Source organism: Ochotona princeps, chromosome 16 (genome assembly GCF_030435755.1).
Source record: "Ochotona princeps isolate mOchPri1 chromosome 16, mOchPri1.hap1, whole genome shotgun sequence".
Taxonomy (NCBI): Eukaryota; Metazoa; Chordata; class Mammalia; order Lagomorpha; family Ochotonidae; genus Ochotona; species Ochotona princeps.
The window spans coordinates 10,913,658-10,926,582 of record NC_080847.1 but is presented as its reverse complement, the minus strand read 5'-3'; the positions used below and the strand labels follow the sequence as shown (position 1 = coordinate 10,926,582).

The 12,925-nt window shown below is 51.7% G+C and overlaps 1 protein-coding gene across 2 annotated transcripts; it reads right to left on the bottom strand.

Annotated features, from left to right (window-relative positions):
- Nucleotides 1-3,780: 3,780 nt before the first annotated feature.
- On the bottom strand, nucleotides 3,781-10,640 carry ATXN1L (ataxin 1 like). 2 transcript variants are annotated; one of them, XM_004584001.2, is made up of 3 exons: nucleotides 10,507-10,640; nucleotides 8,500-8,561; nucleotides 3,781-7,349 (listed from the first exon to the last, which is right to left on the bottom strand). In XM_004584001.2, the coding sequence occupies exon 3, from the start codon at nucleotides 7,230-7,232 to the stop codon at nucleotides 5,160-5,162; it is 2,073 nt and encodes a 690-aa protein (XP_004584058.2). In that variant the 5' UTR covers nucleotides 7,233-7,349; nucleotides 8,500-8,561; nucleotides 10,507-10,640; the 3' UTR covers nucleotides 3,781-5,159. The 2 variants fall into 2 exon arrangements, with proteins under 2 accessions (XP_004584058.2, XP_058531099.1); XM_058675116.1 differs by having other exon boundaries at nucleotides 3,781-7,352; nucleotides 10,507-10,638.
- Between the last annotated feature and the right edge of the window lie 2,285 nt (nucleotides 10,641-12,925).

Here is a 12,925-nt window from a genome sequence, read left to right as displayed (position 1 = left end):
CAAGTTAAATGCAGGTATCCATAAGAAGAGCATTAACAATAAAAATACAATCTGTGTGTAGCCAAGTACAGAGACTTAAAATGGTAAAACAGCAAAAAGGATCTCACAAAAGTACAAATATACAGTACAAATTGATTTATTTAAAACAGTTACAAAAAAGCACAACAAAATAGAGATTATCCTTAGAATTATTAATGCTTTGTTAAAGATCAGGTAGGATTAGAGGGTAAGAAGTGGTATTGGGTGGGGGGGAGCACCTGACTAGTTCTAAGGCTTTAGATACAATGCAGTTGATTACATATTAAGTCAGCCTTTACATACTGGGGATAGTAGTTGGGGGATCAGAAATTTATCTACAGGGAACTCCTACACAGATCCATCCACTCCTCCCCAAGTGCCGTCCTTCTCTATTCCTCAGGACCCTAAAGCCACCTAGATGACAACATTCCCATCCTTCTTTCTCCACCCCATCCCTGATCTGTCTGTTCTTCCCTCCCCTAAGGTGCTGTGCAAGCTGAGAGCAGTCTACTCTCTGCAGCTGGAACTTCCACTGTTTTGGCTACAGGGATCCTGTATGACTAGGAAACTTGTAGGGACAGCCTTATTTTAATACTTCAAGTTAGCCATGAGTACAGCTGGTCTCTTCCCCAACACAATCGAGATTCTCTTGACTGTGACTACCAAGCGAGATCAACCTCCCTTCAGTGACACCAGCAGTGCACAAACCACTCACAGCTCACAACTATGTGCAAACTCCCTGTCCAAGAGTAGGTGTAAAACCACTGTCATCGGCTTGCTCTTTCTCTCTGAAGAGCCTCAGTCCTCATGATAGTCAGAAAGACAGAATAAATGCTTGCAAGTTTGACAATAGGTAAAGGCACATGGGCTGCTGCCACATACACTGCAGACAGGGACCCAATCTGAGGCCATTCTCACTGCTGGGCATGTGCAGTGGAATGGCTTTGGGATCACACAGACTTCGAGTTTGCAATCTAGTGGGGAAGGAGCTAGGCTTAACAGGTGAACAAATAAAGAAACCTTAGTGTGAGAAAAGTGCATTTATTACTACTGTTCCTGCTGGGGAAGCTCAACAGAGCCAACTGCACCACCTCTCCTCCTTCCGCCCCCCGCGCTGTGCATAGTCTGCAGGAAAGTGTGTAGCTGCTCGAGCATCTCGAGGCCAGTATCCTCCTAGGCCCAGACCAGCCTTCTGGCCCAAAGATGGATCCTGGAGTTGAAAGAACAACTGACAGCTGCAAAGACCCAGATGCTTGTTTTATTATTGCATAATGTGGGAGACCTTCCCCACCCCAGGGAAGCTGGAGGGTGACCTCCCAGCAAAGGGCTAATAGGTTCCCGATCAACATCCAACCTAGTATGGTCAGGTCTCTAACTGTAGTGTTTCCTTTTTCCCATCTGGAAACTACTGTAGCTTCAGTGTGTTAAATAAACTTAGCCCTAGGAGGCTAAGCTATCTCCCTGGAACTTAGCCTCTGTTCTATTTGCTTCTAAGACTGTGACCTAATCTCCCATGGCAAATTCAGTTCATTAGGCTATCTTTACTCCAAGGACCCCGACCCTTTCCCAGTAATCCCCATATCCAGCCTTCAGCTCCAGTGTGATCACTCAACTTTTCAGGATGCCTGTATACAGCCAATTTCACTCATGCCACCATTCTATGCACCCCCACAATCACCTATGATGCCCACTGGTAATAATATAAATAAACTCCTCCAAAGGGGCTAGTCAAACTTCAAACCCTCTTCTACCCCAAACCCACAACTTGAGCTAGACATACTCACTAGAATACTGGCACAGGTGCTGTGGTGCCCCTCCCTTAGTTATTAAAACAGCACACAAGAAACCACAAAGGAAATAAGTAAATACAACAGAAAACCTACTTGCAAGACCCACTTATTCCTTCAATACAGTCAAATCTTTAGAGCCACAAGGCTCCTGACAGCACTGACGCCATATCCCTTTGGATTCACCAGCAGCATTTCCTACCATCCCCATCTGACACAACTGCTATAAAATAACACTGGCAGAACATAGGTAAGAACGGACAGGAGGCCTGGATAATCTACATGACTGAAGACATGGAGGGACTGGGAGTTAGAGAAGGCAGCAGGCAAGACACCAAGCAGCAGTAGCAAAGCAGCACAGCACAAAGCTCTTGGTGTTGCAACCCACTGGGACCAAGAGAGCAGAAGGGTTAGGCCATCTCTAACAAACGCCCTCATCCCCTTGGTCTCATGCGCTTGGTTCTTCATTCCCAGAGCCCCTTCTTTCATGCCACCCCTCCCCTAGACACTAGTCTTAATAGGGATTATTGTCATTCCATTACCAGGTTCCTCTTCTCCCAAATCAGTATCAGCATTTCTGCACAGTGCCAGCATTAATGGTAACTCCTTTCCACACATAACTCTGAGAACGCCCTACCCTGACAAGGGACTGGCTTTAGCCATTGTCGAAAGCTGACCTCTTCCCTCCCATTAAAACCACTCTGTCTCTTGCAAACTTAGGAAATTAGCATGAAGAAGCATGGGCATACCACTGATTCTTACTTCTCATGCCTGGAAGAAAAGACTGAACAGAGTAAAGGCAAAGATGATACCAGCTCTGACCAAGATGTACAGCACAGAGCTCCTTTGCCTAAAGCAATCCTACTTCAGGAAAGACAGATTTCCAACTTGGCAAAATCAAGTATTATGCTCTGTGCACATGGCACAGCATCAGGGGAGCTGCTGGCGTTGCTTCTCCAGCAAGGAACATATGAGAAGCAGCAGCAGAAGGCGGGGACCAACTTCCCAGGGTTCCGCAGAAGTTCCCAGGCTGGGAAGTCACAACTGGCCTGGGGGGGGGGCGGGGTGACATGATCTAACCTATCTGGCCTGAACCTGGTTAAGAGATAGGTTGGCTCCCATAGGAGGAAGCTGTTAGTTGTCCTTGGAGGACATTTCTTGAGCATCTTCTGTATGCATGTCACTGGATTCAATGAGCCTTCCCAGAAGGAAGGATGCTTGTCAGAAACCCGTACAATTATCCTTAGGGAAGAGCTGCTCATGAGACAGGCAGGGAAAGAGGACTTCCCCAAAGCTCTTATCTGAGGGGTTTTCCTCCAGACCCAACCCCACAGGGCCCCACTGTAGGCAACAAGCCCAAGAAAGCAGCATTCAGAGAGAATGGGGAACAGAAGGAATGGGCATGATCACAATGCAACACAAGGTTGGTGTTGGTTCTGACAGGAAGTAGAGAGTGAGTACTCATGGTCAGACCCAATGGCTTCCTTGGATGGACCCCAAAAGCTGACTGACCAGATAATTGGCTCTCAAGAAATCAAGAGTGGAGTGTAGGGCTTGTAGCAAACAAGCAGATACAGTCACTGTTCCCCCAGGAGAACAACCTTTAGCACCTGAACACTAAGAATGACTCCATTCTCAGAACTTCCCCTCCTCCCAGGAGGTAGGTAAGATTATTTATCCCCATTTGGCAGCTGGGGAGGAAGTGAAAGAGCAAGGTCACAAGACTTGCCTAAAGTCTTTGACAGAGCAGACATCAGATCTCAGCCAGTCCCGGTATATTGATAAAGGAAATGCCAGGGTCATACCCTAGAAGCCTAACCAGAGGGCTGGGTGTAAGACAATACCCTGAGTTGCCTTCAAGAGTCTAAAAACCCAATCCCCCAAACACAAACAAAAAGTCAACCACCTAAGCTGATGGAAGAGCTTAATTCCCAATACCCAGTGGAATTCCACGGTTGAAGCTGATGCTAAAAGATGTACAGGGGTAAATGCAAATAAGATGGAAAACACTCTTTGCAGAGGCATATACCATCACGAGACAAAATCTACTTCAGGCAATGAAATACTATCAAGGACATCCTCGAACCTTGGAGCTGGCGGTGAGAGGGCACAGCTTGCAGAGTTCTGAATGGTGTGAGAGTCAGTGGATTAACTTGGGAATGGCTGTGGAAAAGTGCCAGGATGGGCATTGCCCAGCAGGGGCATCTGCCCTGGCTCAGGGCATAGTTCCCTTCTTGGTTCTCCACCAAGCTGTTTGGCAGCAGCAGCAGAGGAGGGGACATGATTTTGAGTTTTTAAAACCAGAGAGCATAGCTGAGAAGGAAATCAGAGGTCTTGGTTGGAGGACAGTCAACTTTGCAAAGGAGAGGCAGTGCAGCCACAAATGACGCCCAGGGCACAACACATGCAGAAGGTCAGGGCAGCAAAAGGGTGGGGGCAGCGCAGGCACTTAGGCACGACACACAGAAGTCGGAGGGGGATGGGTGCCTGGGAGAGAGGCTCCACTGGTTCTTTCCAAAGTCACCATTTACCAACGAGGCGCTCAGCGACTTGTGTGCCATGCTGTGTGGGAGGAGCTTTGTGAGGCCTTTCCAGAGGCCTTGCCTGGAGCCCCAACATCACCCAGCTATCAAGTCCTTGTCTCAGAGTCCTCCAACCTTTTCAGTGAACCCTGGAGAGGCCTCTCTCTCTCTCTCTTCCGGCCCCCTAGAAGCCTTGTAGGGATGGTGAGGAAGAGATAGGAAAGGGCTGGAGCAGAGGCTCAAGCACAGTCCTTCAGGTGACAGCGCTCCTCCCCAACAAACCCAGCCACAGACGTCTGTAACAAAATCACCCTTTAAAGTGCACATTGCTCACAAGACGGGTCCTGGGTGGGAACCCTCTTATTTCCAACCATTGGGCCTCCTGCCCTCCACCAAAGAAATGAAGAAAACAACAAAAACAAAAACTTCAGACAGTTTAACTGCTACTATAAGCTGTGGATCATCATTTTTGGCTCTTTCTCTTCTGCCTCCCTCTGCCACCTGCTCCCAAAGCCTGTACTTTCCCTCACCAGAGCTAGGGATGGAGAGGAAAGAACAGGGAGGCCCTGGTTTTGGAATGTTTCTTATTCTGTGTGCACCCCGTTCCTTTCTTGGCTCAGGCCTGCTGTGCTCTGACACAGCACCCTCTGGGGCTGTCTTGAAAGGATGCCATGGGGGCAATGAGCAACGGGTCCCACCTGGAGAGGCTATCTCCATACCTCCTCTTTCCCCCAGAGAGCCTTTCCCTGCTCAGCGTGTGCAACACCTCTGCCTGCCTATGGTGAGGCTCAGCGCTGGGGTTAAATCCCCATGCCTGGTCTGGAGAAGACGTTCATTTTCCCGCATTGGAACGCCCTTCGATGGACAGCTTTACCTCCTGTGGAATGAAAGAGGGACGGAGCAGCGCAGCCCGTGCCTCCTCCCCTTGCACACTGTATCTTTGGAAGCTTGGAGCTGGCCAGCAGGCCTGAGCACCAGGCTCAGCCTGGGAGGACTCTACCACACGGGAGCCCTCTCCTGCCGGTTGGCTCTTCCCCTCACTGTCACAAAGCTCTCTGGGTCCCAAGACTGTCCTCTCAGGCCTTTCTCGGGGCCCCAGCTGGCCTGACGGAGCGCAGCTGGCCTGAGAAACTGAGTTACTGTTCAAGCTCTGTAAACTGATAGAGATGCAGACATCTCCCACCTGTAGCCGGTGACAGGGCAGAGAGAAGAGCTGTGCAGTCCGCCCAGGGCTGCAGGAGGACCAACCCTGGCCATATACAAAGAAGGGGTGCTCAGGAGGCACCTCGATGCTCACTTTGCTCTGCTGCTCACCGACCACGAAATGCAGCATGACAAATCCAGGCCACTGGCTCTCCTGAATGTCCACAACCGTGCTGGAGTCAATCTTCAGCCCCCCACTCATTTCGGCACTGCGCACAAAATCCTGGGTCTGGAGGTCCTCCACCCGCTTCAGCTCCCCTGTAGCCAGCTGGATGATGGCGCCTTTCATGAAATGGGAGGGCAAGTGGGAGGAGGTAACAGGGGGTGGCGTTGGCTCCTTGTCTGGGAAGGTGGCTCTGCCCTGCATGTCCAGACTTGATGCCACCAGGATCTCCGAGCCCACGGGCAGCAGGCCTGGGTCAGTTCCAGTGGGCACCAGGTTGCCATTAGCTACAACCATTGCTTTGGGTAAAGGTCTATGTTTCACCGCTTCTTGATGGGATTGAGGATAGAGCCCACGGGCCTGATTTTTCTCTGTCAGCTCTGCAGGGTTCTTGGCTAACCCTCGCCCCTCACCCTGCTGGTCAGGGGTATGATGGGACAGGTTAAGGGGGCTAGGTTCATCCTTCCTCTGAGCTGCCACCATGCGATAATCCTGAGAAGCTAAAGCGCCAACTACCCGCTGCACCTCAAGATCCGTGTCTGGGGTTCCTCGATGTGCTGGCGCCACCACCTCCACCCGTGGAGTCTGAGAACCTGAAAACAACTGTCCGTCCACCACACACTCCGCCACTGGCACCAGTCCTTGGCCTTCACCCTTGCTGCTGGGGGACTCGAGGGCTTCACTTTCTCGTCTTAATAAATTTCGTTCTCGCCTCTGTCCTCCATTGGCAGAAGCTGTTTCCAGAGTGGGCTGGCCCTCCTGAGGGGTAAGAACTGGAACTGGGCTGGCACCTGCTGTAGGGGTTTCATGCAAGGTATACCCAGCAGGTAACCTGGACATCTGATAATAAATGGGCATCCGGCCTGGAGCGAGGTCCAGTGGTTGCGTACTCGCATGATGTGGCAACTGCCCAGATGGGGAGGTGGCAGAAGGGGTTTTGTTAAATGAGTGGGCAGGGGATGACGCCTGGGGCGAGGGAGCGGCTTCCTCTGCCAGGAGGGAGGCATATGGCACAAAGTGTGGGAGATGAGAGGTGGTGAGGTTGGCAGAAGGAGAAAGGAGAGGGCTCGGTAGGAAACTTGGTGGCACAGCATAGGGAAGGCTATAAGGAGACCCGATAAACTGCAGTGAGGTGGACGGGAGCTGAGCATAGTGAATTGGGGGGTAGTGGATTCCAGGATGCTGGATCAGTGAAGACGCTACATTAAACGTGGGGGGCAAAGGGCTCATGTTTACCATGGATGGGAGGCCAGTCGGTGAGAATGTGGCAGGTGGCACAGCCACCTTATACAGCATGCCATACTGGTCCACCGTCAGACCAGTAATGGCCTCAGCTCCATCACTTCCCAGGCTGACTCTGGTTCCTGCCTGGCTCTGCCCCGCCGCCACCACAACCCCTCGGGACCACTCAGAGGCATCGCTGGAGGGTGTGTGGTTAGTGGAGCAGCTGGTAGTTCTCCCCATATCCTCGCTGGTCACGGGGAGGTCTCGTTTCTTTGGTGGAAGGCATTCCTGACTCCTCTCATGAACAGGTTTCATATTGCTTTGTGGTGTTCCTGGAGGTTGGAAGGGGTCGGCTTGTTCCTTGGGGCATCAGAAGGGACTTCTCTGTGGCTTCCCTGCACCCCTCTCTGCTGCTGGCTGGGGTGCCCACATCTGCTAGGGAATAAATCAGAGGCAAAGAAAAGTAACCTAGGGAGGAACCAAGTCAAAAGAAACAGAACTGAACCTATGGAAGACGAAATAACAAAAGATACTGTTGGAAAGAGGTATGAAAAGGAGCAAACCAGGCTGCCTCCCAGACTACCCAGCCTAGGAAGTACCAGAAATAGAGAAACCACAAAGCACAAAACTACAAGGACGAGCAGTCAACAATGCACCCTCAAGGGCTGCACCGCCTGAGACCGACAGTTTCAGGCTTAGTCAGGCCTCTCCTGAGGACCTTGGCTCCGGCTGAGGTCCCCTTTGCGGGAGGCTTTCAACACCCAATCTTTCACTGCTGGCTCTTTTCCCGAAGATTCTCCTTTTTCTACCAACGACTAACCATGCCACCTTCTTTCCCTGAACGTATGACCTCATCCCTGCTTCTTTTTCTCAGACTAAATCAGGGGATGATCTCACCTGCGTCTGTCCTGTCCACCCAGGCCTGTCCTGGCCTCTTATCACCAGCTCCTCCAGGACCCAAGTGTCAGGGAGTTTTCAGGTTTTCTTGTCTTAAAAAAACTCTAGCTCCCTAAACATTATAAAACATAGTATCTTCTTTGCCTCCTGAAATAGACTTTCAAACTTCCGGCAGCCCTTGAAGTAAGATTACACCAGCTCACCCTTGGATTTGCTTCTCCTCCTCCCCAAATAGCATCGAAACTGTTTTGACTTCACACAGACTTCCTGTCTCCTGGTCTAACAAAAATTATCCCCAGGACCAACTTCAATTTGCCTTCTTTTTCCATTCCCTTTGCTTGTCTGTGTTTTCTCTTGCCAATGGCTCCTTTTCCATCGTAGATCTGCTCTAAGCACCACTTCATAAAACTCCAATTCCATTCCTCCAAATCTGCCTGTTGATTTCTTAGATCTGTACACTTCATAAGAAAGTTCTCTCCTTTCTCTTGCCACCTTTCACAAATGCTTCTGTCCGCTGTCAAAACAAAAAGCATCTCTTTGGTCTGCACACTTCAGTGTATATGAACTTGGTACCTAATTCTTCCAACTGAACTCCTGTTCTTTGGATCTGAAAAGAGCTGTCTGAGAGTACATCCTGTTTTCCCAGCTGCCTTTTGGCACAAGGAATCCAAAGTGCCTACATTACCTGAGCTCCCCTGGGGGCTTCCGAGCAGCTGTAGTTCCTGTCCTCCCGGGTGGCCTGGGAGCCTGGAAGACAGCAACAAAGAGAGAGTGAGCAGGAGTCTGACTGACCTCTCCAGAGTCACTGCAGAAAGGCCCAGCGTCGGCCCGGTGCAATAGCGTAATGGTTAAAGTCCTCGCCTTGCATGTGCCGGGATCCCGTATGGTCACTGGTTCTAATCCTGGTGGCCCGCTTCCCAGCCAGCTCCCTGCTGGTGCCCTGAGAAAGCAGTTGCGGATGGCCCAAAGCTTTGGGACCCTGCACCCGTGTGGGAGACCTAGAAGCTCCTGGCTCCTGGCTTCAGATCGGCGCAGTACCAGCCGTTGCAGTCACTTCTCTGCACCAGAGGTCAGAGCCGCTGGTGCAGAGTGCAAGGGCAGGTGAAGGGGGAAAAGGTCATATGTAAGTCCTAATCTGACATCCCCGGGGCGGTGCTGGGGGGAATGTCCAGCTATCCAACGTCACCACTCTTCCTTAACAGCATCGTCATCCCATTGGTGCTTATTCCCCACAGGTTACCTTTACCTCCAAGTCAACGTTCAGTCAAATGCACAAAAACTTAGGATTGTCCCCGTGTTAGCAAAGGATAGCAATGAAAACCCACCTCACAGAATTTAGCCTTTTATGGCCCCTCAGGGTTGAAGGTTATTTAGATGAGAAGAGCTGCACTAGTGCAGCAAGAATTCTTTATGTTTCTGGGGCATAAAAAGAGGTCAAGGGGAGTCACCCCGGGGGGGGAAGCCTTATTAACACTTTTCCAGATTCTAAAAATCGGGCTAGCGTCTGTGTGTAAAAATTTTCTATGTGACAACGTTCAAAGAACTGAATCGGATATGATGGAAACTGAAAACGTCACCTTGATCCTCAGGCAGCATCACAGACTATTCCTCCGTGAAACGACACTTGCCAGAAAGGGACGGTGTGCAAGAAGGCGGCCACTGCCACTGAAAACAGGGACCGAGGTCCTGAGGAGTACCCCGGCCGCCCTGTCCAGACGCTACTGAACGCGGCAAGCCTTCACGCAAACGGAAGCAACATTCATCTCCAAAGACTGGCACAGCCTCACATACCAAAGAGAAGATAGGGCACCAAGGGAAACGAATTCCTAACCCCGCAAATATACAGCAGGCACCAATCACGCATCCCCTTCAGTAAGAAAAGCTGTTCATTGCCCCCCACAAAAACCGTGCACACACCTCACAATCCCAAAACGATGCTTGCTTGCTCTCTGCAACTAACACATGAAAGCTAACCCGCATTTTGGTCAGCCAGAGGTTAGCAAACACAGTAACAAGGAGAAGTCCCCCGAAAAAAGTGTGCGGGAGAGATGAGTAACAAGCCCGGGCGCCCGCCGGACTTGCAAGACGCAGCACACGTTTCAGCCTCCGGATGACTGGGAGAACTTTCTCAAATGGGGGGAACGGGGGTACAGAGACTCAGCCTGTCACCCCAACTGTGCTGCGAGCTGCCGACGCAGTCAGGAGGAGCCAGGAACCTGACAGACTGGGAGAAGCTTGGAAGGACCTGGGGGAGGGAGGGTGACGTCTTCCCGTGATCCCGCACTCCGTGCTCCGACAGGGGCAGGACACCAAATGGGAACTGTGCGTTTCCAGGGACTGGGGGAAGGGGGTCGCCACCTCAAGCCAGGGTTGCAGGGGCGAGGCCCCCGGCAGGCGACGCTTCCTTGCTGGGCGGCCCCTTCCCGCTCGCAGACTCGGGACACTCGGGCCCACGGACACCCAGCCGGGGGAGTTGGGGGAGCGCGCCGCCCTCCAGGCTGTGGCGTAGGGGAGCGGGCCGAGGGTCTAGGCGCGGCCTCTTTTCGCCAACTCCGTCCTCCCGCGGTTCTCGGCCCCGGCCCGGCGAAGCAACGGGCTGCTCGGGGGGCCACTTCCTCTGGAGCTCCGAGCTTAGGCCTGCCTGACCTCACCATGGCCAGCCTGCCGGCCACCCCTACCTGACGACACTCACCGGCCCATCTCACAGCGCTCCCAGGGCTTCTCCTGTTCGTCCCGGAGCCGCCGCACCCGCGGCCGCCGCCATCCCCGGCCCCGGAGCCGCCCCACACCCAGCGCCCCCCCACCCCTAGCCGGGCGCGCGGAGATGGCGTCGCGCGGCCCGCCCCCGGCGCAGAAAAGTTACGTCACGGCGCGGGCCGGGAGAGCGACAGCTCCCAGGGAGGGGAGGGGGCTGTTCCCTCGGACCTCCGGTGGGAAAAAACAACGGACAGCAGCACCTGGGACCTGGGACCTGGTCCTGTGCATGGACCGGTGTTCGGGTGTCCACACCCTGACCCCACAGGGACCCCGCGATCTTTACACCGCATTAAATTCTGGGGGTTCCGAAGCAGCGCCTGGGGCGTGGCCATCAGCGACCCCCATTTCCTGGACTTCCGGCCCTGGCCAGTGAAGCCTCCCTCTCCTTGGGGAGCCTCGGGGGATCCCGGGGTTATCCAGTCCCGAAGAGTGAGGCGATACCAGACCCGAAAGCTTATGGGAAACGAGAGGAGGAAGGGGATTAGCACAGCGGGAAGTATCTAGATTTAGTAGGGAGATTTGACGAAATCTTACGTTCCCATTCATCCCAAAGTTTCAGAGCAACGTGAACATGAGTAATTTAAATGGAAACAAACATGGTTGTATTTGCGTTTGAGTTACTACTATGATTTTTCTAAAATAGCTGTGTATATATGTATTTGTTGCACAACTAATGAACCGGAAGAAAAGAAAAAGCTTGACTCGGAGACCGTGAATGCATTCTTTCTTCCACTTCCACTTTCTGCAAACCCTTTTCAGTAGATAACAATCGATTTTTTGTTTGATTTTTATCAGCTGGGGCAGGTGGCCATGACCCCAGGCGCCTACATCCCATGTTGGAATGCCGGTTGGGCTCTGGCTGCTTTGCTTCTGACCCGACTTCTGCCAATGCATCCTTGGAAGCAGCAGGTGATGGCTCAAGTGCCTGGACCCCAGCCAACCACGTGGCAGATCTGGCTGGAGTTCCTGGCTCTTGGCTTTGCTCTGGTCCAATCCTCGCCGTTGTGGGCTTTTGGGGAATGAAGTAGCAGATGGAAACTCTGTGTGTGTGTGTGTGTGTGTGTGTGTGTGTTGCTTTACCTTTCAAGTACATGAAACAAATAAATATGTAAACAAATACAACAAATACTGCTAGAGCATAAGTACAGGTTCGGGTCTGGTCCCTACCTAATGTTTGGCTATCCGACTTAGGTAAACATTTTCCAAAATCTTAAGCTGTGGTTTGCACTGCTGCAAAAACACTAGCAGTAAAATGTGGATAGAAAAACTGGCCAGCATTTTATTGAATAAAAATAATAATAAAAACACCAAGACCTGGTGTGATGGCTCAGTGGCTAAATCGTTGCCTTACAAGCACTGGGACCCCATATGGATGCTGGTTAGTGTCCCAGCTACACCACTTCCCATTCACTTCCCTTCTTGTGGCTTAGGAAGACGGCCCAAGTTCTTGGGCCTCAGCACCCACATAGGAGACCTGAAGGAAACTCCTGGGTCTGGATCGGCTCAGCTCTGGCCATTGTGGCCACTTGGAGAGTGAACCAGAGGACAAATCTTTCTCTCTGTCTCTTCTTCTCTCTGTAAATCTACCTTTCCAATAAAAATGAATCTTTCTTTTCACAGATTTCTTTTTTTTAGTTGCAAAGTCAGATAAACAGAGAGGACAGATAGAGAGGAAGATCTTCTGTCCGATGATTCACTCACCAAGTGAATGCAACAGGCCAGTGCTATACCGATCCAAAGCCAGGAGCCAGGAACTTCCTACAGGTCTCCTACACGGATGCTGTGTCCCAAGGCTTTGGGCGGTCCTCAACTGCTTTCCCAGGCCACAAACAGGGAGCTGGATGGGAAGTGGAGCTGCCAGGATTAGAACCGGCGCCCATATGGAATCCCGGTGCATTCAAGACAAGGACTTTAGCCACTAGGCCATCATGCCGGGCCCTTTCCTTTCTTCTTAAAAATAATTCCGAACTAGAAGACTTTCAAAAGCGATTAGGAATTTTTTTAAAGGTATTGATGTTCTCTGCTATTTTAAGATTTATTTATTTTTATTACAAAGTCAGATATACAGAGAGGAGGAGAGACAGAGAGGAAGATCTTCCATCCAATGATTCACTCCCCAAGTGAGCGCAATGGCCAGTGCTGCGCCGATCCGAAGCCGGCAACCATGAACCTCTTCCAGGTCTCCCACGCGGTGCAAGGCCCCAAAGCTTTGGGCTGTCCTCAACTGCTTTCCCAGGCCACAAACAGGGAGCTGGATGGGAAGTGGAGCTGCCGGGATTAGAACCGGTGCCCATATGGGATCCCGGGGCGTTCAAGGCAAGGACTTTAGCCACTAGGCCACGCTGCTGGGCCCC

What these genes read in the sequence shown, in the direction of transcription:
- ATXN1L (XM_004584001.2), bottom strand. Translation starts at nt 7,232, where the DNA reads ATGAAACCTGTTCATGAGAGGAGTCAGGAATGCCTTCCACCAAAGAAA.